The sequence below is a fragment of the Ixodes scapularis genome, unplaced genomic scaffold (assembly GCF_016920785.2).
Source record: "Ixodes scapularis isolate PalLabHiFi unplaced genomic scaffold, ASM1692078v2 PGA_scaffold2__306_contigs__length_199485367, whole genome shotgun sequence".
Lineage (NCBI taxonomy): Eukaryota > Metazoa > Arthropoda > Arachnida > Ixodida > Ixodidae > Ixodes > Ixodes scapularis.
This window is the reverse complement of record NW_024609857.1, coordinates 141,481,636-141,508,564: the sequence shown is the minus strand read 5'-3', so window position 1 is coordinate 141,508,564 and position 26,929 is coordinate 141,481,636. Positions and strand designations below refer to the sequence as shown.

The 26,929-nt window shown below is 46.2% G+C and overlaps 1 protein-coding gene across 1 annotated transcript in view; it reads left to right on the top strand.

Moving 5' to 3' along the window:
• LOC8040965 (sodium-coupled monocarboxylate transporter 2) overlaps window positions 1-25,100 on the top strand; it is a 107,084-nt gene extending 81,984 nt beyond the window's left edge. Inside the window, exons 14-15 of the mRNA XM_040208187.3 lie at window positions 10,712-10,809; window positions 24,934-25,100. Of these exons, the coding sequence (XP_040064121.2) occupies window positions 10,712-10,809; window positions 24,934-25,100 (265 nt within the window). The remainder of the gene's footprint in view (window positions 1-10,711; window positions 10,810-24,933) is intronic.
• The last annotated feature ends 1,829 nt before the right edge of the window (window positions 25,101-26,929 follow it).

The following is a 26,929-nucleotide window of genomic DNA, read 5'->3' as shown; positions in this document are numbered from 1 at the left end:
TCGAAAAAAGGTTTACGCTATCTGCTATTGCTGCAAAATGCGAGCAAATCACGTATGTTGTCCCCCGCGGCGCTGTAGAGGAGGAATTGAGCCGGTGCAATACCACTGCTATCCCGGGGATTTTAACGTGCATCACAGAGTAGCGATTCACAACTGTACGGCAGTACAATGCTGATGTAAATCTAAAAGGGCAGGAGTAAGGAATCGAACATCTAAATCCAAAAGGGCACGGGTAGGGCTTTGAAGAATCGATCCACGTGCTCCGAGCTGCGTTGCGCTAACACCCTCGGCCACTGACTTTTCTTCTAATGCGAAAGCATTAACTGTTCCATGCACTTTTAGAAAAAAGGCTATAGATAGTCCTCTCTTAGGGGAGGAACGGTCTTGTAACCTATGTTCCTTTAGAAAGGGAGAAACTTTCGTCCCTGAAGCAGGGGAGCAAAGTTCCTCCGTCGCTTGCATCTCAATATGGCGGCCCCGAATCGAGCAAATCGAGCCCAATAAGGCTTGACGAGGACGCTACGTCTCTTGTACGGGACGAGAGAAGCAGCAAATAAAAGCGTAACTCGAGCTTTCCGTGAACTGTGTTTATTTCCGAAGCCAGATTCCCCCCACAGGTACAGAAACTTGCGTTTCGAAAGCAGTTACTCAGTCTTCTCGTCGACTGCACTGCGATGTTAAACGGAGACAACCGATAACCAGTTACTTCGCGCACTTTGCGTCTTACCTTTGGTGTTCGTCGAAATTCAATTCCTTCGTCAACCGCACATCACGGAGAATTGCAAACTCAATCCGCGAAACCAAATGCCGCTCGAAAGAACGAACTCGAACCGCTGTTTATCGCGTAGCGTGAAAGAAGGTTAAATCGCTAGCCACCAGATGGCAGGGTCAAGCAGAGTAATTGCGAGTAGCTAGGCTAGGTGGCGCGAGGTACCGGCCAATTCATGTTCTACAAAAATAATTTGATTTTCCTCAGGCCACTAATGCGCCTTGGGGATCCTCTCCTCTACACACATTACGCATACTACCAGCATCAGGTGAACATACATTGAGCACATACAACGGCACACCACACTAACCCGACACTACACCCGTGCTCTGCGTTTCCGTCTTTTATACTGGTCGTTTTGAACGGACGGAATTACTCGGTGACTGAATACGCAATAAAACTTATTTCCAGCATGTTGATTTTTTTCCAGCATTGTCATACCTCTGAGAGTATTTTGAATGGCTCAGGGGATGAATCTCTTATTAAAAAGCAAACGCTCGATCATGCCGTAATTCTTTGAAAGCCAATAAATCAAGCCGCTCCAATGCGGTTCGAAGCCATGAGTTTGTTTCCCCGCACGGAACGTCGTAGCCAGTATTTCTATTGTTGTTTGTTTTTCTATTTGTGCTGTTCGCGCAAAGCTGCGATTGCCGTCTTGAATTAATCTCTGTAGAGCGGATATTCACTCAGCTGGAAGTGATGCTTCTCGGGCTAAGAAATCGCTTTCCGATCAACTTGAATGCAGTCAAAGCCGCGACTTGCGGCAGGTGTTAAGTGTACGGAGCTACACCGTGGCGAGCACGAAAACTTCGAGCGCTCATCCCAGCGCGCCACTTGGAGGGCAGTTTCTCCAGGAACCGTAGTATATTTAACTAGCAAAATAAAGAGTAGCTTTTTGTTTCGATTTTACCTACTATTGTTTTTTAATGCTGAAATTCCACACTGTAAATATACGTGCTTTCCGTCACGATTTCGTACTGTTGTCCTTGCCCCAGAGCGCAATCGCTCTCGGGGACGAGACAACTGACAGTCAGATTGGCCACTGTACGATAGAAGCTTACTGCTCAGACCAGCGTTCCAACATGACTATCCGCACGTCGATTGATCATACCTAATCCCTCAAGTGGTATTAAACTTTTTAATGTTAAGCAAAATGTCAACCTGCGACACCTCGCCCCCTCCAATCACGGCCCGACCAGCGGCATCAATGCCCGACAGTTTGCGATCTCATCTTGTTACACCACTGATACGCGAACACACGGTCCCATCGGCTCACATCGGCGATAATTCCAGTCTTCTGTTCACAACCCACAACACTGTCATCACGATGTTGCAGCTATGTTGCTGGCACGTACAAATACAGAACCACGTTGAACGCCGGTTGCACTCGGCATCGGAAAACAGAACCGAACTCAGCACGGAAGGCACCCAGGCAACCGGCAGCAAAACCTGCCTGTCTTGGACGCAGTTCCTGCGGTTTCCATAACGTCGAAAAAGTCGACACAGTTCCGCGTGGTTTCGCTACTGTAGCTCCGTGCCGCGCGAGTCCCGCAATCCCAAGGAGGTTAGAAGTACTAGGAGGGGGCACGTTGCAATATTGGTGAAGCCTAGTCATAAAAAGTTTAAACGATTTTGTGCCCAGCGTGACCGCAGATCTGTCTGGCGATTGGTGCGCGTGACATGTCACGTGCGAGATGGATGGTTGATTGTAGGAGGATTCCTTGCAGGCTTGCGCGCGCTCCGTCCGGTAGGTTTCATCAGATCGAAGGCTAGACGAAGGCTAGCTACGGTCACGTGATGTGGTGAGAGTAAGGAGGAAAATGAGAAAGGGGCGAGGCGTCAAGGGAGCATGGCTTGCGGAGGCTACGCGGCTGACGTCATGCCCTCTCCTATCCTTCTATTCTCCATGCGCAATCCGGAGACGGCCATCCCCCAGTGTTACGTGGCGCTGCTGGCACTGCTCCGGAACTTCGCTGTTTCTAGCGGCTTCATTTGCTCGTTTGATAAAATTAGTGATAAAAACGTCAATGCAACCGAAATGTTCTGCACGCTTAGACTAGAAGACGGAATTACAGGCGACCTTCGCTGCCGCTGAAGCTCAATCCACTCAACAGCTATTTATTAAACAACGTGCGCGACCTGCTCGAAAAACGAAACCGAAAGAAGATGAGTCGGGAGGGCGAAAGCTTTCTCTCGTCTGCCTGGAGAAGGAGAAAAACTTCTCGTTCCTCCCCTTTTCTCGTATCCGCTTGGGGACGCGTCAGTAGAAGGGAGGAAGACGCGCCGTTGCTACCTTTTCATTTCATTTTTTCTTAGAGTGTGGAGCGAACCGACGTCCTCAGGTTTGAAGCCGCGCCAAACGGCACCTGAACGCCCCTTTCCCAATGGGGCGAAGTGAAGCCGTTTCTGATGGATAGCCTCTTATTGGTTGGCGCGCGTCATCAAGGAACGAGGCTCTCATTGGTTCTCGTGCGGCGTAGTTCCAACAAACGCCACCAGAGAAGCCCTCTCCATAACAACGCAGCGCACGCAGCGGCCCGGTCACCGGTAAGAGGTGCGGCGGTGCGGGCCTGGTCGCACAACCCGCCCGGGCAAACTCCGCGGATAGGCTGAACGGCCGAATCTCATCGCGGCGCGGTCACTTCACGAGAGCGCGCGCTCGTCCGTGGACAGCAACCTCCGCAGTAGCGAAACGTGGCCGTCCAGACCAGTGCGCCGCAGACGAACTAAGGGAGCGAAAGAACAGCAGTCATGCTTTCGCATTCACAACTCACAAGAAGTGCTTAGGTGTCCTCGGAAATTTTTTTATTGACTTCGGGCGACTTTTAGTCTGGCAGCAATCACTCTTACCATATCAGTGTATGGCATCTCTTGAGGCTGAAGAAAAAAATTTAAGATACTGCCAATTGAAGGATATATGAGTCCTGTACGTTCGAGACGTCAGTATAACACGACGCGCGAATAATAGATACAACGGCTTTGTAAGCGTTCATTTCGAAGTGGGGAGTGTGGACCAATCAATCTCTTGGCACAAGTTTGGTTCAAATGCTCTCGACAGCAGACATCGAATCAATGGGCTTATGGTTGGTCAGTTATGTTTTTGCCATCGAAGCTGAAACAAATCATGAAAGAATTAGGCCGTGATCGAACAACCTATTCTCATCTGCCGTCGACGTGCGAAAGTAACAGCCCAAAATGAAATAGAGTTTCATACATGTCATTATTTTTTCGAATGTGAAAGTGCTTTTTGAGCCATGAAGTGGATTTATTGCCTCACTTTTATTCATGAAACGGTTTTTTTTTTCCTTCTTAGCTTTCCTCCTCAACTCACAAATCGCGCAGCGTACCAAACAGTTCAAGACAAGCGAAAGGAGGAACTCTCCTCTCGCTCAGACCCTCGTTTGTGACCCGGACGTCGCCATTCTCGCCCTAGATTAGCCCGTCGTTCAAAATTCGGACGAAAGTTGCTTCCCCCACCCCGTTCACACCTAAGCTGACGCTGCTGTGGAAGCTATGTGCTCGTTGGGCCAGCCACGCTTTTTCCGTGTGATCACGCTCCCTCGCGCATACCCACGCGCAGAGAATGGAGTCTGGGTACTAAAGGGAGGCGACTGATTGGTTCGCCAAGCGTGTAGCTTCCACCGCATTGTCAGCTTACGGGTAAAGGGATTTTAGTGAGGTAGGGTGTCGTGTGACGCATACCTGGGTTGTAATTCAACTACAGTAATTGAATTACTGCAGTTTATTTAAATTTCTTGGTAATTTATAATTGCAATTCGCGCAGCTTGTAGAAATACGCTATTTATACGAATACTTTCAAATTCCGACCCGTTAGCAGTTTTAAGTGTCTTTGTAGTTGTTGTCAACTCGATGTACATAATTTACAATAAAATGAAACATTTTTGTAGGTGTATGTGGTCGTTTTAGCGCGTGTGCATTGTAGTTTCATATTAACATTAATAAAATATTCACATATAACTAATTGTCGCATTTTTACTTACCTTGCTGACAAAAAAATTGCCAACCGAATTTTACTTAGCGATCTGGCGTCTTCGAGTATATAAAATAATTTAATTTTATATATTAAGAATATAAGAATGCTGGAGTTCATTACTTCAAACTGTGAAGTTCTATAATTCATTTAGCAAATTTCATAAAAGAAAAGTACAATACGTGACCTTTATACGTTAGCCGTATAACTCGTTTAAAGTGATATGGCCCAAGTTGGCTAGCTCTCAGAAATAAGTAATTGTAAAGTAACTGTATTACCTTTTTAAAGTAATTTGTAATTGTAATGAATTACTTTTCACGTGCTAGTAATTGTAATTGTAAACTACTTTTGGAGCAAAGTAATTGTAATTAAATTACATTTTGAAAGTAATTTACCCATGTATGCATGGTGTGACGTGCGTTGGGGCCGGGTGACGCGCTTTGGATTCCGCGGTTGTATTACAGTGAAAAGGCGGAGAGCTGTCCAAGGGAAGGAGGTGCGAAATAGTGCGCTATGTTTTCAAATTTCCGTACCCAAATCGAGGCTTCTGACTTTCTACCTTCTTTCTTTTGGCCCACTAAACGATATCTTATTAGTAAAATTCCAATATAAATTAATTTATCTCAACCCAAATTTCATTTCATGACCCCTTCAATGTTATTAGCACGTGTTAACTTGGATTAAATTGTGGCGTCTGCCAAAAAAGTCTTAAACCTAATTAATTAATAATTTACATGTGGGCTGAAGGAAAATACAATGCCCTATGTTGTTATTTTAATTTTGATGCTGTCCGGTTTATGCGTGGACCATTTTAAAGTTCTTGCTCTGTTACATTAACCTTTCACGCATACTGCGACGCATAAAACGTTGCAGAGCGACAATTATCTTCTACCATTTAGACCTACTATTCGGTCAACATCAAGCCGAATGCAACACTTCCCTTGATGCAAATTGAAGTCATCTAACAGAAAACTTTACACACATTGACTATGCTAGCAATATATGCGCCTCCGGGAGACTTTTTTATTTTCTTTTATACGATTACCTTAGACGCACACCTTTTAAGCCTCTAGTCAAAACCGCTTTCTGCAGGACTACAGGTTGCTTGGCACTATATTGTTTGGCCTTTCCCAATTCCGAGAATGTCAAAAGGCAATAAAAATATAGATCCTGGAAAGTTTCCTTGCCTCAGACAAAACTTAATCGCGTGCCTGATAAAGCGAGCGTTTAACCTGCATGAGGGTATAGTGAAAGATATGTTACGATATCGAAGACCCGATTGACTGCCAGATCCCGGATGTTCCATCCTCCGTTTCTTATCTCGTGTGGTGATTTCAATGTCGTGACGTCAATAGCATGAGTGTTCGTGATTACGAGCTATCCCCATGATATTCCAGGTGGACGCGTAGGAATGTCAATGAGAGGAAATTTCAATTCGCTGAAATACTGCAGATTGTATTTAAGTACCTTTTTGAGCGCGCGGTGCCCGGGCTGCAGTGTGCTGTGCCTTCTAGTCCATCCGCGAGTAGCTCTTCGTCAGGACACGGTGTTGAGAGAGCAGGGTAAAGTACAACCACACGGACCACCGAAGCAAACGCACTGTATCGTAAATCGTAGCTTGTGATTGCGCCTTTGTAGATCCTCTTATTCGTTTTGCTGGATAGACGCAAACGACGGGCATAGCAAAATCGCTTGATTATTCCGCATACCTCGCAAAAGCACTTCCACAGTCACCTTGCGAAAAGCGCGAAACACGGAATCCGCACCGTCCCGCGACTGCCCAGTATTTTACCTGCTAATAGGTATGTCTACTGGAATTGCAACTTGAAACTAGGGGCAGTGCCAGAGAAAAAACAGACAAAGTTTGGAAAGCTTGCTCGCTCTCCCCAATTTCTCAACACTCAAGCGACTGCAGCATAATAAATGTAACAACGCCCCTTCCCAAAACAAAGAAAAATCACTATGTTCACCACGTAAAAAGGGGGCTCAGTTTAAGCATCTGTGGGCAGGTAGGAAATCTTGCCCAAATTCATTCACACGGCCCCATGATGAGCGCAACAAACTCACGAGATTTACCGGAAAATATCGGTAGTGACTTAAGTTTCATTGAAATTCTGTACAACCGGTCGTTTGCAGGACCGGATCATGTACTCGAGCGGTGTGCGTCACCGTGCAAACACGTCGCTGTACAAACGCAGTCCAACAACACGAAGCATAAAAACAGCAGATTTAAGATAACAATGCGGAGTCTATTGTTCAACTAAAACGACATAATAATGTTGAAAACACCCGCCGCTTTTTACTCACGGTATGCGTCGAGAATCTTCCACATTTTGAAACGGAAGGAAAGAAGATTTACTTTTAAAGTCAAATTGAATGGGTTGAAAACTGCGCCAAAAGACGAAGGACCCGTAAAAGGAAACACAAAGACAGAGCACTGCCTTACAACAGAATTTTTACTTCTGAGCCTATTAGCAAGTAGACTTGAAACCAGATAAACATACAAGCAATCGACCCGATAACAAGTCATCTTCCCATCAAGACGACACGCGTCTACACGTATGCCTTTCTGATAAAATTTAACTCATCACTAACCAGGGCAAGTGACGGAACACTTATGGACACGCCCGCGTCATGGTTGGCAATAAAAAAAGCTTCGTCAATCTCCCGAGCATACTTAGTTCTATGTCGGGATAAAATCTTAATTTCATTAAACATTGGAGAGCATGTACATCTGTCACAGTGAAACGCTAATTTGCCAGACGGGGAGGAGCGTAAGGACCGACAATGTTTCCTCGCCCGGTCATTAACACATCTCCCCGTCCGCCCAATGTACATTTTTCCACAGGACTATGGGATTAGATACACCACCCCACATGCGCAGGTGATAAACCGGTTGCGGTGCTTGACATTGTGTACCCGCCCGACCGCCTCGATTCACGGCTGCACACAGCCGCCCCAACTTAGCTGGAGCCAACAACACAAGTGGCACGTTGTATACCTATTTGCAACATTCTTGACACCGTTGGACACCTTGTGCATTTACGGCAAGACCACGGGTCTTACCACCATTTGACAAACTTTTCACTTGCAACAAAAAACAGCGCCACTTAAAGTGTGCAGCCGTGAATCGAAGTGGTCGCGCGGGTACACAATGTCAAGCACCGCAACCGGTTTATCGCCTGCGCATGTGGGGCGGTGTATTTAATTCCGTTGTCCTGTGGAAAAGTGAACGTTGGGCAGACGGGGAGATGCGTTAATGATCGGGCGAGGAAACATTCTCTGTCCTTACGCTCCTCCCCGTCTGGCAACTTAGCGGTCCACTGTGACAGATGTACATGCTCTCCAATGTTTAATGAAATTAAGATTTTATCCCGACATCGAACTAAGTATGTTCGGGAGATTGACCAAGCTTTTTTTTTATATTGCCAACCCTGACGTGGGCATGTGCATAAATGTTCCGTCACTTTCCCTGATTAGTGATGAGATAAATGTTAGCAGAAAGGCGAGTAAATACGTGTAGCCGCGTGTCGGCTTGATGGGAAGATGATGTGTTATCGGGTCGATTGCTTGCATGTTTATCTGGTTTCAAGTTTACTTGCTGAATGGCGCAGAAGTAAACACTCTGTTGTAAGGCAGTGCTGTGTCTGTGTGTTTCCTTTCCCTGGACCTTCGTCCTTTTTCTGCTGTTTTAACCCATTCAATATCACCATCAACGAACTCGCCCAACTTTACACCGTGTTACTTTTAAAGACGCTCGCTGCGTCCTCCCGGACCAGCTAGACCTGATCAGCTGACGACGACGGGACTGAACCCGTTGAACCCCAACCCCTCAACAACCAATTTACGCTCCGTGTTAGTGTGGGTTTCTACCTTTAAGAACCGCACCACACACCACGAACGTTTCAGCTCTTTGTCGCATCGCTCTGTTGCACCAAACAGAACGAGATTGCCGAAGTCAATGCAGCGCTGTCGTGAACCTTGGCTTGTGGTTGCGCACTCGTGGACCTTGTGACTCCCTTCACTTTCAAAGCACACACGACAATTACGAATGATACTTCCCGTCTTCCGGGGACATCACAGGGGCACTTCTCCGGTCACGTCTTCGCTACATGTGCTGGCAAACCGCGGGGCTTCTCGCGTCCCGTCCAATCAAAAGAATACCGGCGCCATGTTGAACGTGCGTCGTTGCCAGATTTTCTCCGACCAAACGAAAACAACGAAAGCAAACCGGCTCTAACCTCCAGCGTACATCGGCGTTGCGCCGTGGCCAGATGTTCTCCGTCAGCTCTAACTTAAAGATGACTTACAGATGCAGCAACACTGGTACGAAGTTTTCATAAGCCGGCCAGCACGGGGCGCCCTAATGTCTGAGGAGGTTGCATAGGAAGCGGCGGCACCTCCCCCCCCCCCCCCCTATCTCACAGCGTAACAATAGGCCTAACGTTAGGCCTGACGTCAGGCCAGCGCACACCCGCGTCCCCCTCTTCCACTGCGCCACCCACAGTTCGGTTCGCTCCTTAGCAACGATGACGCCGTTGCTATGAAGTCACATGACGCGTCGCAGCCAATGGGATTTCAGGTGCCGTTTCGCTGCTACAGAAAACGCCGGCTTGGCTCCATGGGACAGTTAATGCTTTCGCATTAATAAATTAATTGAAATTACAATCGGTTACTTTTTTCAGTAACGCAAACAAGACTGGTCACGAGTCCACCTTCTTCCTGTGTGGAATTTGTTTGGCGCCCATGAACTATACTCCGTGTCACTAGTTGCGTGCATTACAGGCGAAGGCAACGCCAGGCGAAGGGAGATAGGGCAAGCACTAGGAAGGCTATGGCCGATGAAAGGGACCTCCTCTCGTCTCTAACGTTCTTAGTGCTCTCCCTTTGACCATTGACCTCCTCTCCCGTCTGGCCTTACTTGTGCTCGCCCTTTCTTTCTTTGCCTAGGGTTTCCTTCGCCTGTACTGCACATCATTAGTGACACGGAGCACAGATTGCCATTATCGACTTTCTCTGGTGAGCCGTGTTACCTGACTTGTTTAAATTTAGAACGATACATTTGCTGCAATCAAGAAATGTACCGTGCTAAATTTACAATTCGTACACTTTTTTTTTTTATAAACTCGGACTGCGCGTTAATGCTTTCTTCGCAACATGCCGAAGACACAATGGCGGAATCATTTAAAGAATGGCAGCGAATGACGATCCAGCGCTAACATTATAATAAGCTAGATCTTCACTGGAAATCTAGGTGTCGGAAATGAATGTCATGGCCCAATTCTCCGAGGCAAGGTGGCTCCTTAGTTGAAGAGATCGGTACTCTAAGCCCGGCGATCCGACAAATACTTTTCTCGTTTTTTTTTCTTCTGGAAGAACATGACAAATAATGCAAAATGCAATATTATCATCTCGGTCTATTACACGCAACATTGGCAACGTAGGCATCAATAATTAGTGTTCTCGTTCTGTTGTGAGAAAAATAAGGAAAGGTCCCGATGGTCGTGTTCGTACAACGTGGCGCGGTAGAACTAATATATATGCTTTTTTTGTTTTGTTTTTTTCATGGGGCCTTTGTGTATATTACAATTATCAGTCATTCGTTCCCAGAAACAAATATTTAAAAAAAAAAGACTCGGGAGTTTTTTTGTTTTTTTTTTTTGCATTTTTTTATTATTTTATTAAATACGCCAGCTCTGGAACTTTTTCTCAAATTGTTCAGCTTTTGTGTGTGCACGTATGTTTGTGTCGTCTTTAAAAATACCCCACTCTCGGAAAAATGTGCCATGTTTAACCTGCACCCTCTTACTTTAAACTCTCGTGCTTTTTTTTTTTTTTGCTTTTTTTTTTTGTTTTGTAAAATATCATGTTTTAGTGTTCGAGGAAGGACATTCTGCAAAGAGTCGTGTGCTAACAACTGACACCTTTCCTCGTGTTTTTGTTCATTGTAGCGGCATCCTCATGTTCTACCATATCTCTTATGTCTGGACGGGCTGCATGGGCTTCCTCTCTGCCGTCTTTGTGGGAATCGTTGTCAGCCTCCTCTTCGGTGAGTACGCGGTGGGGGTTGAGCAATCTTATATACCAACTCTGCCCAACTTTTTTTTTGTCCCCGTTTATTGATGTTTATTGTGTGACGAGCCAGTGGAATTCACTGTTCTGGCGGTCACCGAGAGGCGTAATCAGCCTTTCATCAGGTGTTTGTGTGTATATTTTGACACTGAAATTTCTTTTAATCATCATGTTACAAATATTGTCAAGTAGTCTCTAAGTGTTCTTGGTGTCGTAACACCTATATCGAGACATTTTAACTCCACTTTGTTTTTTTATGTCATTTCGCTTTCTGTTGCGAAGCCGCCTTCAGCTTCCTTCAATTATATGGAACAGCATTGAACAGGTTAACTATTTCGGTATTGAGGGAGTTCAAGAGAAATGCAAGCGTGTCTTTTATGATCGTTACTTATAATTCAAGGTGATTTATGACCATCAGACAATATGTGAACTGATCGGCTTACACTCTTTGTGCAATAAGACGAATGATGCGAATTTCAATGTTTTTGCATAAAGTTGTTAATGGCGTTGTTGATCGCACAGCACTTATGAACTCTGTGTATTAACGTGTTCCTCGACGGTCGAGTCGTGCACACGACATTATTTTATCCTTCTGTTTCGACCAACAGTGATCCAATTACTCGTCTGCAACTGGTTTTTAACATATTCGAATCAAAGCTAGAAAAATTTGATATTGATATCTTTGGATGCGAAGAAACATGTAGAAATTGCATTGATATCCTTCCTTTATTTTTTACATGTGAACTTGTGAATTCTTATTAGTTTGACATAGGGCACCACTAAAAAGGCGTATAGCTGTTCGTGTGGAACAGAAAACAAAAACAATAAATGAATAAATCATCTCGGTAATTTTATAACTTTTTCACCGAATACGGTGGCTACCGTATAGACCGACACGCGGAGCGGCTCTGTTTACCAACACGGCCGGAAGGCCGCGCATGCGCGGTAGCTATGTGGGCAAAAGCAGCCCGGCTCTCCGTGTTTTCGCCATTGCGTTCTATGGCGTGCGCTCGTTGTTGACGTTGTAGGGACGCTTGTGCCTTTATTTGTGCGTCGTATTTCCTCACAACGTATGTCGTATGCTATGCCCGACTATTTGAGCTCGTTGCCCGAGCCTGAACGGCAGCGGCATCGAAACAAACTGTGCGTGGACGGCGTTGCCTAAGAGGATCCGTGCGCCGAAAACAAGGCCTGCTGGACTTTCGACGTAACGTTGCTGCCACGGAAGTCGAGGGCTCACGTCGTCGTTTATTTAGTTTTATCGCCAAGCCTGTTCACGGCCGACACGGTGCAGGCGTACAAGTCTCTCGAGGTCTAGGATTATTTCGAGTCGGTTTCTGCACTGCCGGCGGGATCAGCAGACTGTGGGTCTGCGGAAGTGTGTGTATTAACGGGGCAGTGCAACAATATTCAATTGGAATGTTTTTCACTTTACACGAGCTTACTGGCACTAGTAGCACTCAAGGATACTCGCACGCAAAGCCACTGACCAAGAAACTCTTTTTTGCGCTGTAATTTTGAGGACAAAACCGAGCTTTTTCATTCAATCTCTCCTTCGCAAAACCTGATGACGTAGCTGGGCGGTAGCAGTACCGCCCAGTGACGATATTTGAATCCGGCTCATAGACTGGACCCGAGCATTGCGTGGGCACTCGATTTGGGTTTGTGATAATCTATAGCTCGAGAAGCATTCGGGTAGTGTCGTGTGTCCAATCGCTGCAATGACGACAACAGCCGAACCATAACAATGCCCGGAACTCAGCGCGTGTCTTGTGCCTTGCCAACCCCAGCGCATGGCTATGATCAACATTGGCGGCATATAATCGGCTCCAGATCACGTGGCCGCTTGTTCTGGCTGCGAGTTGAGGTGATGAATTCTGCTCGTTTTTTCTTTATTTTTTCTGCGACTTCGATTGCGTGTAGTGAAAAACGAACGGGTATTTCACAGGTCATTAACGTCAGGGATTCGTTCTAAGCGGTATTTGCGCAAAATACAAAAATCGTTGCATCGCCCCTTTAATTAATTGATTAAATGCACACAGCGTTTTCAACTCAAGGTATGATATTTTTCCTACCCTCATGACCACAGGACAAGACAAGCAGTAACGCTTTGTCCGTTCTGCAATCTTGGCGGTAACAGGTTACAAGTAACGGCGTTGTTGGTAACGCATTACTCTTTTTTCAGTAACGTAGTAGCCTACTCGTTACGTTTTCGACACAGTAACGGGTAACGTACTTATTTACTATTTCAAATAAAGTAGTTACGTTACTCATTACTGCTTCCCAAGACTTAATGAATTTACACTTCAATTTTTCCGTGTTTTAGGCGTCAAGCCATGTTTTTCTTTGCGTTTTTTCTCGTAAGTATTTAGGTGAAACCGTAAAAAGAGATAACGTAATTATGTTCAGTTTCTGCATGAACATAATGTTTCTTGATATTTGACCTATATCGTCAAAACCGTAAAATGTGTTAAATCATAATTTAAAAAAGCAACGAAGAAGTAACATGCGTTACTTTTTATCGGTAGTGGTAACGCGTTCCTTTTATTTTTAGGTAACGTAGCTGAGTAACGCGTACCTTTTATTTGCAAGTAACGAGTAACGTATTTCGTTACTTTTTTCGGTACCGCCCACAACACTGCCGTTCTGTCGCCGATCCCCTTCTGCCGGATAGCACGGGCGTAGCGAGCCTCCGACGAGCGCTTGGCCGGTGCTTTGTGCGTGAACACCATGGGAACAAAATCCGGGTGGTCTCGATCAGACAACGGTTTCCCTGTACATAAGCAAGCATCGGGACGGAGGTTGAAATGGAAGCCGCACTCGCCTTCAAGAAAGTGTTTGCCGCACAAACAGTCGTTCGTGCGAAGCGACCATTCTTTTCGATCCACGGATATTATCCACCTTCTGTGCCTTTCAGAGACTGCCGGGAACTTGTGGAAACTCATTCCGCTGCTTTTCTTGTATATTTCGGTGCAATTAACGGCAACACAGCTTCGCGGCATGCTGAAGTACTATGACGCCCATGCGAAACGTGCGAGCTTTTGCCCACACCCCCCGGCTCCGGCGCGATCGCAGCGCCGCCGCAGCTCCGTGACGTCAAGCCCGCGTGTCGGTCTATTGACTTTTATAGAGGATGTTATTTGAGGCTTTACTTATTTACTTTTAAAAAAAAGCCCTAAAAGCTACACTAATCCGGTCTGTGCGGGTGAGTTACATGACCAGCGGCACATATTATAGGAGGCTAATTACCACGATAAATCTGATGATTAAAAAAATATATTAATTTTTTAGTTAGTGAAAAAAAGCATAGGGTTCTAATTGGAAGCTGGGTGAGCGTCATCATAAACCACTAATAAAGTAAATTTTAGAAAGATTAGGGTCCCGTGGGAAGCGCGGCGGTGAGCTAAATTTATCACTGGTGCGACACGCGTAAAGCTGGCGGTTTGCAAAGGCGGATAAGCGAGCGGTGGTGTTATTATGCGCATCAAAATGATACATTGAGCTAGTTGCATGGTTTTCCATCTGAACTGAACGCCTAAAAAACAAAGACAAGAGGAAGAAAAGACAACACGTCGGCGTACTCGCAACTGAAGGTTCAATTTGAAGAACACACACTTGTACGCGATTCGTCACACACCACGTCTTGATATGGAATTTGTATTTTTGTAAAAAGAGTGGGGACTACGGTAATGACGTGGTGTGTTACGAACCGTGTATAAGTGTGCGCGTGTTTTCAAATTAAGCCATCAGTTGCGAGCCCGCCAACGTGTTGTCTCCTCTTCCTCTTGTCTTTGTTTTTTAGGCGTTCAGTTCAGATATTATCCGCAGTTTCCGCACCTCCAGCCTTGCGCCTTCTGCAAGAGTGGTAACTTCGGCGGGTCCTACCGCGCTTCCCACGCGCGCCACATATTTCTCAAATTTACTGATTTGAAGGCCTTCGACGACTCTCACCAACTTTATAATTAAAATCATACGTTTATTCTTACTAATTAAAACTTAAACCAACAAACTTAGTTGATTATATTACATTTCGTGACGATTAGCCTTCGATTATGTCCCCCTGGTCGTATAACTAATCTGCAAGGACTGGATTAGCGTCACTACTTTTCTTAAAACAGGTCTGTAGAGCCTAGAAAAAACACCCTGTATTTACCGAACATCTGAAGAGACCAGAAAGAAAGTGATTCAAAATAAATTTATCTCTATTCTACAGGAGCTTGAAGCATTATCTCTTACAGGCCCAAATTACACAGCTTTTCCGATCTGTGTTAGTTTTTCTCGACGCTCGTTGTAGCTCGTAAGGGCTTGATGGTGCAGTCTTTAGGAAGATCATGGTGGCGTATAGCAGCATAATGAACTAGAAGAAGTAATATGTTTTACCACTAAATGTGCTTTTATCATATATGTTGGTCTTCGTTACACCCACAAGTAACGCCAATACTATCAAGGGAGTTCACCAAGAAGAGGTCAGTGCACTACAGCACGTGACAGCCACGAAAATAGTATGCTACTCCAAGATTATGTGAGCGTGAATAAGAAGTGTGTCAGCATTTCGCATCATAAAAACGGTGTTAAGGCTTCGTTCCAGTGAGAAAATGATGTAACCAAACATACTTTGTCAAAAGCGCATCAGTGTTTGTCATGTTTCTGTGCGTGTTCTATCATCGCTAGACCAGTCATGTAGAGGAAAGGCCCAGTGACATGAGCTTTGGACATTGGTTGGTTCCATTAGCACGCAGCGACGATTGCGTCCAAACTTAAGGCTGGTTTACCCACTTGCGGCAGCTTACGACCGGAGAGGCTTAATGCTGGTTGTGAGCATCTTGCGTCTGCTTACGAACAGCTGCCCAGCAGTCGGTCGTTAGCAGTGGCAAGCGTTTTAAGCTTAACCTATCGTGAGCAGTCCAAAGTGTGTTAGTACTTTCTGGTCAGTTATTAAGGGGCCAGACAGGCTTCACGCTTTCCGTTGTTCCTCCTCTCTCCGCCAGTTCTGTGTTGGATTTTCTAACTGCAAGCTCTCCCCCAACCACCGGTATGCTAGAGCCATAATCAACATCCAGATTAATCGAGTTTACCTATTCTTCTTTAATCCTTCGACGGTCGTGGCACGGCAGCGATCATGCATCTTACTGTGCCCCCCTAAACGCAAAACCGCGCGAGCCAAGGGAGGTGTTGCTATTGCTTAGGTCTTTAGCAAACAATAGACCATCTGCTAAATCCCCCAAGCGCCCCTGCCCGCTCTCGAGGAGTCATGTCAACGGTGTTCCTTCAGTTTATAGAAACGTTTATAGAGAGTGATCACTGAAAAACAATGAAACAAATATGAAAAACGGGAAAACAGACAAATGCTTGGGCACTATTAGATACAGAGGCGGAAAAAATGAAAGCCGTTTACAACTCCCTGTAACGCCGAATTAGAGCGCAGCTCTTGAGGAGGAGGAGAGAAGGGTACTGAAGGGGGGGGGGGGCTCATGTGACCTCGGGGGGTCACGTGATCTCGGGGGGTCACGTGACCTTGACGATGACGATCCGATGACGTCGTCAGTGACGTCACTGTTGATGTCATCAGTGATGATGACGATGCGGATGTCAATGACGTCATCAGTGACGTCAGTGACGTACTGACGTCACTGACGTCAGTGACGTCAGTGACGCCATCGGCATCCGCATCGTCATCATTACTGATGACGTCATCAGTGACATCACTGATGACGTCATCAGTAATGATGACGATGCGGATGCCGATGGCGTCACCAGGTTGCATGCAACATGGATTGCATGCAACAGGGTACACAACTCGTTGCGTGACAGTTGCATGCAACAAGCTGCATGCAACCCATGTTGTATGTCAGCTGCATGAAACAGGTTGCATGCAACCTGTTGCATGCAACTCCAGAGGGAACCCAGGGTCCTCTCGAGGTCCTCCCGAGGTCCTATTGAAGAAACCCGAGGTCCTCCCGAGGTCCTCCCGAAGGGACCCGAAGGGACCTTCGGGAGGACCTCGGGTCCCTTCGGAAAAATTTACCCATAATGCACCGCGCGGTTAAGCCGACGGCGACGCCGCTCAAGCCGAAAGCGGGCGCCTAAGAGCTGCGCTCTAAAACAGTCCCCGACATAACGAACCAAACAAGGTGGCCACACCAAGAGAGAACTTGTTCGTTACCAAATAACATACATAATGCTAACTGGGCGTAGTGCCCGATCAACTAGGGCAGGACCCCTCCCCCCCCCCCCCCTTCCCTCTCCTCTCACCCATCCCTGCGTCTCACAACTGTGCAAGAGGCGCTAAAGACAAGTGGATACGGCCACCGACCAGCCGGACGTAGTGGTATGATCACCGCCTGAGAATCTCTTTCTCACCCAACCAAAAGAGCTCAGAGTCCAGGTGGCGTAGGAGGCCACCCCACAGTCGAGAGAGCACGGACCACATGGCGTGAGTTCGGCGCTGCTGACCAACTGCAGCAGAACAGTTATGCCAGAGAACCAGTTGGCCGACTGCCAACAGGGGAAGGGCGAAGCCCCCATGGGGACTCCGACCGCCCGACACAAAGTTCAAGAAGCGCAAACCCCGCAAGCCAATGGGTACCAATGCCAAAATGACCACGCAACGGAGCAGCCGAAAAAGACGTGGGTGTTTTTCTCCACCTGCCCATAGTTGGGGCACCAAGAGTCAGGAACCATACCCCAGCGGTGAAGTCGTTGTCTGGTTTAAAGAAATCCCTAGCCACGACGCCACTCGAGATCATCCGCCGGTTCAGGAAGGTGACGAGTAACCAAAGAGGCCCACGGAAAGAAGTTCGCTCTATCCCGTCCCTCGGCAATTACTCGGATCGCACAGACCAACTCGACAACGCGAGCTGGCGACACCTCGCGTACCTCCACCGCCACTTGGTAAAAAAAAAAAAAACGTTCTCTCTGCGCTCGGGTAAACGTTGCCTAATGCGCGAGGAACGAGCACACGGCGTGAGGGCCCTAAAAATACAGAGCCAGGGATCGCGCAGGGTGATGCGCCTCATCTAACACTCCCAACTAAAGTCACTGGATCGGTTACTCCCAACAAGGTGCGAAGGGAGTGCGGGCGGCACACCGTCTCTACGCTAGGCATGTCCCTGCCACCTAGTGACATGGAAAGGCGGCGCATCGACCTTGTCACCAGCTCGATGCACCCGTCCAGCAGAACCGGAAGAAACACGAGGTGGTACGCCGGGTGAATCGAGGGGGGGGGGGGATTAATGTGGGCAGTATAGAAAAGTTGGCCACAAAACACGGTCCTCACCAAGTAAGCTCAGTCGTGGAGAGAGAGCGTGAAAGCACGACCAGCAGTAACGTGGATTTCCAGCGCGGAGGCCACAACCTCCCATGTGCAAGGCGCCACTTCACAATAAAGAAAAAGGAAAAAGAAAATTGAGGACGCGGAGCTTTGCTACAACCTGGATGTCTATAGACCTTTTTTGCAAGGGCGCCGCCATCTTGAATTGTCGTCACTTCCATTATGGGCGAAAACATTGTTTTGCCGTCGCCACGCCAATAGAAGGCGTCTAGGACATAAACGCAACCGTCACACATTCTCGTTTCGCCGCCCCTCTATGTTGTTACTATTTGCAGGTTGAAACGCTTTGATATCTTTTGTCGCCCATACCGGATATGCCTACTTGGCGGCGGGGGGCAAGAGTAAGGGCTGAGGGAGAGCTCCCGAACTTGGCTTCTGGCCGAGTTTAGGCGTGCACAAGAGACTGCGCCGTACTCTGTGAAACGCTGCGCAGCAACATTAAGGCCCCCTGTGGGGGTCTAGAACAAACAAAATCACGTCGTCTGCGTGGGCACTAACCGCAACGGCAACCCGGGTGGGAAGCGGGAAGTCGGGCAGCGGGAAGCCTCGTATTCGGGATCTTGACGTGCAACGGGGGGAGCTGCTGATTGAGGGCGAGAGCATACAGAAGAAGGGACAAAGGGTAGCCCTGTAGGACGGTAACCGGACAAAAGCTCACCGGACAAAAGCTCACCGGACAGAAGCTCATCGGACAAAAGCTCACCGGACAAAAGCTCACCCGTTTTTTGACAGCCCCGGACAAAAGCTCACCCGCTTTTTAACAGACCCGGACAAAAGCTCACCTCGATTTCTTTATTTTTTTTTACTATCCGGGCGAAACACGGGCTGAAATAAAGTGCGGACGCAATGGACATTGGACCATTTTTAGGAGAACTTGTACCTCATCCACCATTGAGTTGAGAATTTTTTAAAAATACTTTGAAAGAACTGGAGTTCGGCGTTTTGGAAAAGTTCAAGACAGATGACCAATTTAAAAAAATTGTGCGGGATTTTAGATAGGCTCGGGGTCCTTCCACCACAGCTTGTTCCAGAAGAACTGACCACCAGGGAAAAGTCTACCGGTGACATCGCTACCTACTGGACTATTTTGATTGCACGTATTTCAACGGCCGCTTACGTTATGCTTCTGTTCCATCTGTGGCGGCACCCAGAGCGAATTCTTCCCTTCGCCTGACTCTGCGCCGACGGCGACCGGAGTTTCCCCCGGTACGGTGGAATATGTACGACACCACTCTTCAAGATAAAGATCGGATGAGCAACACCTGCGAAAGATAGAGTACCAGGTTCCAGAAGCTCGTCGGCCACGCCCATCCAAGCTTCTTGAGGCTGATTGAATGCCTACAGCAAAATCAGGCGCTCGTTGCCACGGCATTGACAAAAGCCCGGAGAGGTGAGCCCACCGTAAAGCGGGTGCGAAAAATTACTCTGCACCTGCAGAATCGTCTTAGAAATATTGGCGAGGGCTTGCATGTGCATCGAGATCTACCAAGACTGCTGGAGCTAGTGGGGCACTGCATTCGCTTCTAACCAATCGATAAATAAACTTGTTTCTACTCAAATCAACAAACCATGCGCCTGTCAGATTTAATTTATCGTTGCCTTTTTGTGTCGCACGCATGCACCTAAGTTGTCCGCACTCGTGTTAAGACCAACATGAAATTTTCTCGTGGTGAGCTTTTGTCCGGGTCTGCGAAAATATGGGTGAGCTTTTGTCCGGGTCTGTGAAAAAATGGGTGAGCTTTTGTCCGGTGAGCTTTTGTCCGGTGAGCTTCTGTCCGGTGAGCTTTTGTCCGGTGAGCTTTTGTCCGGGATTCCTGTAGGACACCCCTCGTGACTGGAAAAGGTGCCAGAAGCCACCCATTCACGTGTAAATGACTGGTCAGTCCAGTGTGAAGAAATTGCAGTCGGCAAATGAACGCGTCCGGGAAGCCGAACGCCCTCAGAACATAGAACAGGAAACGGTGTTCGACCCTTTCAATTGCCTGATCGAGAGAGACATAGGTCTTCAATAGATTGATGAAATTGGCATAGGCGAACAGGTCGCGTGTGAGACAAGGACGAACGTAAAAATGTTCCTCTCTGGCACAAAACATGACTGAAGTGGGCATACCAAGTAGAGCAAAATTGAATGCAGTCGCGAGACATGTAGAGACGCAACTATCCTGTAAAGCGCGAGAAACATGGACGGCAGAATCGTCCGATTCGACGTCCGATCCGACAGTCCGAACGCCGCTCCGAATCGCCGCCCGCTACAGTTTGAGACACACGTTTCCGATCTTGCATACGACACGACGATCCGTTCGGCTCCGCCAAGGAGATCCAAGCACTCCAGCGGAGGTCCGCGAAGTTAGAAGCTCGTTCTCGTTAGCGCGTGCATTCTTTGCCGGGGCCATCTTTCTCGAATGGGTCAGCGGGATCCACGCATCCGCCTTCCCGTCGCCCGTCCCGTTATCTTGTTCGTCCCGACAGACCCAGTACGTCATCATGACGTTCGCGCTAGCTGTGCTGTCATTGGCTGGACGCATCCGACAATCCGTCCGCCGTGCGAAACTATCTGGCGCGTTGGACGCACGTCGGTTCGCCGATCCGAGCGACCAAAGTTTTCGGATCAGGCAGTCGTACTGCCGGATCGGACGTCGGATCGGGTGGATTTTTCGCGCATGTGTCTCGCACTTAATCCGCGTCCAGCAAGCTGATCAGCTGCAAAGTCACAAGATCCGACAGAGAGCCACCTTCCATCGGGAGAACTACACGACCCCTCCCGAAGGACGGCGGCGCTTCACCAGTCTCTAAGAATCTATTAACAAGGCGGACTAAGGAATCGGCAAGGGTGTCCCAAAATGTAATGTAAAACTCGGCTGGCAAGCCGGAAGGGCCTGGGGCAGACCCGACCTTCATGGCCCGGGGGATGTTAAAGAGCTGCTCACGGGTTGTAGGACGGGCGAGAGAGCTCCTCAGGGCAGGCCGGAAGGTTTCTGCGGAAAAGGCGAACTTGCTCAGCGGAGTTCACGGTGTTCCCGGTAAGGTCCAAGCAAAAAGCCGACAAAAGAAAAAAAAAAAAAAAAACTTGGAATTTAGCGCTGATTTTGCGACGGTCCTCTTAAAGGCTACCGCTCGTGAGGCAGACACTAGGGAGTTTTAGCAGGTCGTTTCCACACGAACGGTTCGCCCTCGAACGCATCCGCGACGCCACTGCGCATGCGCGCGCGAGTCGTTCGGGGAGTCGGGAGGCTCTTGTCGTTCGTTTCTCCCATTCCGGCCGCTGGAGTCGTCACCGCAACGCAGCCAGCACCGTTCACGACTCGGGTAAAAAAAAAGATGGCGGTCGGTTCGGCGAGCGCCTTCGCCGACCCAGCCGAGCGTTAAGCTTAGGACAGCGGGAGGCGATTTGCCGTCCTGTCAGTCTGCTTCATTTGAGAGGTTGAACCAGATCATTTCGAGGACTGCTCACAATGGTAAGCGATCGTGAATGCTGTAAACTGCGCATGCTAGTAAATGTTTGCGATCTGCGGGCAAACTAGCTGCCGTGGCGACCGCGAGTTGACGAAATGATTTGGTTCGAAGGCACACAACACAACGTGAACAATCGTTCAAGTTCAAGATGACGGAGACACACCACATACCTTTACGATTGTTCAGACACTTTTTACTCTATCTAGCTTGTCAGTTCTCAAAATTCTGACCGATAAATGTTACGTCGGCCGTCTTGTTTACATCAGTCGTACGCCGGAAACACGAGCCGCCACCACGGTGTCCGCCACCGTCGCCGCGGATTTACACGTTGCAAAATGTTTCATATGTTTACTAGAAGATGGCGCCACCGTTAAGCACGATCATCATCATCGTTTGCACGGTCGCGCCACTTTCACGATTCGCTAAAGTATGTCAAATTTGACGTACGGTAATCACGAACGGATCAGCTGTACCGTTCGTGATTTCGGAACCGTGTGCTTGAAAAACGATTCGCTAAACGATGCGCGAGGGCCCGTCCCCACCGGAAAGTGCGGCGCAGACGCACCGAGACACCTCTGAGTCGTCTACACGGAATTAGCCGAATCTTTCAGCACCAGTTTCATTAGTACCGTACAAGCCCTAAGGCAAAAGATAGCGGTGCATGTAAATGTTGAACAGGCTGCTCAAATTGACTGTGTAAATTCAGCACATCTACCAGAAATAAATGAGTACGATCTCATGAACATTATTAATTCAATGTCATTAACGAAAGTGCCTGGGATAGACCAAATTCGCATTAGGGATTTGCTCTATAATTTTTCAAGTGTAAAACTGGTCCTCCTCGCTATAATTAACGGATGCCTGACAACAGGAAAAATACCGGAAGGACTAAAATTGTCAGTAGTGAGACCGCTATACAAAAAGGGTAGTAAGAAAGAATTAGGAAACTATAGGCCGATATCGATATTACCAACAATTGCTCACATTCTCGAAAAATGGGTACAAATATGTATGAATGACTTCTGCAAGAGATTTTCGTTATTGAACGACGGGCGATACGGTTTCAGGCAACAAAGGAACACTATTTCATTACTTGAAGTTTTCTCGGACTGTGTTAATGAAACGCTTGAAAATAATAAAGTAGCCCTTGCCTTGTTTTTGGACTTATCCAAGGCATTTGATACAATTGATCACGCACTCCTCCTATCAAACCTCAATAAGCATGGTTTCAGGGGCCCGTTTCAGAAATTCTTCACTGACTACTTTACAGACAGGTTTCAGATGGTTAAACTTGGACGCAGCACTAGTACAAAACTCAGAGTCGATTGGGGCCTGCCACACGGTAGCACACTAGGTCCGTTATTGTTTAATATGTATGTGAATGATCTAGGGTTATTACAACTACGATCTAGAATGTTTGAGTACGCGGATGATACCGTTCTATTCCTACCGCATGACAACTATAACCAGGCGGTTCCGCTGCTTCAAAGCGATATAGATGTATTAGTTAACTGGTTCTCAAGTAATCTCATTTCTGTGAACGTCAATAAAACTAAATTAGTCTGTTTTCGTAATCCCCATAAACAAATTACTCAAGCACCAAACATATATCTTCACCTGCATGATCATGCTCAACACATTTGCACGTGTAGACCATTACCTTATGACTCCTCGGTTAAATATTTGGGGTTAATATTTGACCAACATCTCCTTTGGAACCAACAAACCGAATTTATTATTAAGAGAATGCGGGTGGTATCGGTGTATCTTTACAAGCTAAAAAGTGCATGTTCTGTAGACTTGCGGAGAACTATTTTCAAATCTCTAGGAGAATCTGTTATACGGTATGGGATTACGATATATGGGAATTGTTCAGAGTACAAAAAACGGAGAATTGATAGAATCATAAAATATAGTGTAAACAATATTTCTTACGGGTCAGTGTTCGATAAATTAGACATTGTAGAAAAAATGCGCGCGTTAGAAGTATTGTCATTTAATCAGTTCCATAAATATGTGATAATAACAAGTAATTATTATAGTAGAACATTTAAACAAGAGGTAAAAAAAAGAAACTTGCGGCGTACAGATAGGTTCAAGGTCCCTAAGATACAAACAAACTATGGAAAAAAGTTAAAACGACACTATGTCCCTTCGATGTTCAACAGTTTGCCAGAATCTTTGCTGAACTTATCATCCTTTCGTGCGGTAAAACGAAATGTAAGAGAATGGTGCCTCACGCTCGCGCAATAATAATTAAATAATTGCTTAGTGCGTATTCGTTGCCCAAATGCCTACATTGCTGTTGTTTGTTTTGTGTCTCCAGTGTTCAATCTGTCACGGTATTTTGTTGGCTGCCTGGTCCCACATACAAGCATCTTTGCTTTTGTGGGCCAGCACGCTTACACCTGCATTTTTTTCAAAGCTAATAAAGATATTAATATTATTATTATTATTATTATTATTATTATTATTATTATTATTATTATTATTATTGTAAGAAATGTCTGCAGCTCAACCAGGTTGAAGGGTGGATTGCGTGCACAGCGTGAAAAACGCTGACATTGACGAGAAGTTTTGAAAGTGAGATATCAGGTCTATCTACACGACGCTTATTCGGGATGACTTCGGATTACACACAAAAGTGTGAGCAACGAGTTGGTCGAAATTACCGATCCCTATACCCAACGTCAAATATTTGGTGCTACGTTGTCGAGGCTAGCGATGCTTTCATGTGCTGCGTCCCTACTCTGCTGGAACGACACGTGACTTCATCTTGCGTCTCATTCAAACTCGCTCTCGTGCGAAGGAGACCAATTGAGACACCGTGGGAGCCGGGGCGCTCGGGAGATTTAGCAAATGGTCTATTGACGTTATTTCCCGGGCGTTTCGCTTTGCTGGGGCTAATTATAGTTTTGAAATAAGACGCTCTGCGCACGTGACACACACGAGATGGTGGCTTCGCAAGTTGGTTGATCTCTTCCGATTCAGACTTCTAAAACTTCTCAAAATTGAATTCATAGAATGGGAGCGCACCTTCCAATAAAGAAGCTTTGTAAAGTACCTCTGATTCTGAATTCGTAGCTGCCGGAAGGTTGGAGAAGCCGACTCGCCAAAATGAAACCGAATGGAAGATAGCAGACACCTTTTTGCCTTCAATATTTCCATCTGATGCTTCTAAACCTGAAAACCTTGCAAGCACTTTACCTGCTCCTGCTAGATAACTAAGAAAGAAACTGTGGATTCAAACAAAACCCAATTAAATCGACCATCAGAGGGTTAGCAACAAGTTTTTTTTGCTTGCTTTGAAAAACGCAGAGCGAAGCGATAAGGCCCAAGTAGACCCGGAGCATATCTGCCCGCTCGTCCGCAAGCTGATGGACAACTACAACCCCAGCAAGACGTCCAAAAAGTCAGAAAACGCTCACACGGTAAGGCATTTAATGCAGCAAGTTGTAAGCTTTCGTAGGCATAATGACCTGTAAAATCGGTCAAGATTTTTCTTTTTTTGTATTAGGGGCATGGTATTGAAATTTTCTTCGGATGGTTTCAGATATTTGTTTCTTTGTGTTTTATGTGCCGTCATGATCAGACATGGCCCTGCTCTTGATATTGGTACACAAACGCAGACAAAAAGCGAACTACGATGCGCTTATGCAACTCATGAAATAACGGTGGAATGGAAAAACACGGGTAACTCGGAGACGAGACAGAATAAAAACAGATAATCACAAACATCTCATAGATGTTGAGCGGGGTTGTTTGATTTTATTTTTTTTTCTCCCCAGTCTGAAGTTTTTTTTTTAATTTTTTCTTTATATATAAATATATATATATATATATATATATATATATATATATATATATATATATATATATATATATATATATATATATATATATATATATATATATATATATACAAAGTTGAAAATCCCAAGTCAGAGAAACAAAAACACGGAAGGTTTATTTCAACGTTTCGGCAAGAGTCTTGCCTTCGTCAGGAATTCCTGACGAAGGCAAGAGGCAAGACTCTTGCCGAAACGTTGAAATAAACCTTCCGTGTTTTTGTTTCTCTGACTTGGGATTTTCAACTTTGTGTACTCCACGCCTTCGGCCAACCCTACGCGACTATATATGTATATATATATATGTAGTCACACAGACGTTGCGTTTTTCGTTTTCTTATAAAAACAAGCGGTTTATTTCGACGATACCCGTTCGTCACCGAGACGGGTACCTACCTTCCGAATCTCGTTCATCTCGAGTCTACCTCCTCTTCTTCTACGTGTCCACACACAGCCTATCTAGGTGACGTCACACGCCGATGATACCACATCGCGTGGACCGGTTGCGGCATGCGTTCGCGGTTCTCGCGCACACGTGCCGACGGCTCCTGTCGTTGACAACATATATATATATATATATATATATATATATACAGGCGACAGGAGACAGGGAAAACAAACTGCAGATGTGCAGCTTGGCAAAGCCACTGCCTCCTACGGGCAGTTCGGCCGAAAGGGAAAAATTATTAAATGAAAGGGCGGAAAAAACACTCGGTGCACTGCAGGAGAAAATATGAAAAGTTAGAAGTGAATATTTTGCTTATTGTTTTCTTATTAAGCGCACCAATACAACCAGATAAGTCTTTTAAAAAGTTTGGTACTGTTGGTAGTGTCTACTGTACCATTCGAAGGCCATAATTTATTCTAAGACAAGGTACTCTCAAGGATACAACACTACGTACTCCATATTCAATATAATTGCCATTTAGTTTAAAAATGGGTGGTTAAAAAGCTTTAAGGGATGCCGCGTATACTGTCACAAGCTTATATTTGAAATATTCTCGTGCTTTTATTACTTTATGTTTATAGAAAAAGTGGTTCAGAGTGTGCGTAATAAGACGTATTAGCCACGACTCGAATTGACCTCTTCTGCACTGAATACAGTTAAGGTTTCTGCTGGTCGTGGTTCGCCATACGACGTGACAATAGGATGTACGAGAATTGAATTATGCATTATAAATTAATAGTTTTACACTATGGTAGTATACGGCTATGTTTATACGGAGTACCTAAAATATTCGAGAGTTGAAATGTAACGCTTTGAATATAGAACTCCCATATAATATGTTCGTTAAAATGACACCTACAGTTTTAACATGATTTACCAATTTAACTTCCAAGGAGTTCAGTACTAACTTTGCAGTAGAATTGGGCACTATAACTTTTGACTTATAGATAACGGCTTTTGTTTAACTTTCATCTCTTTTTTTCCTCAAAAAAATATAATATACAAAATTATAGTATCG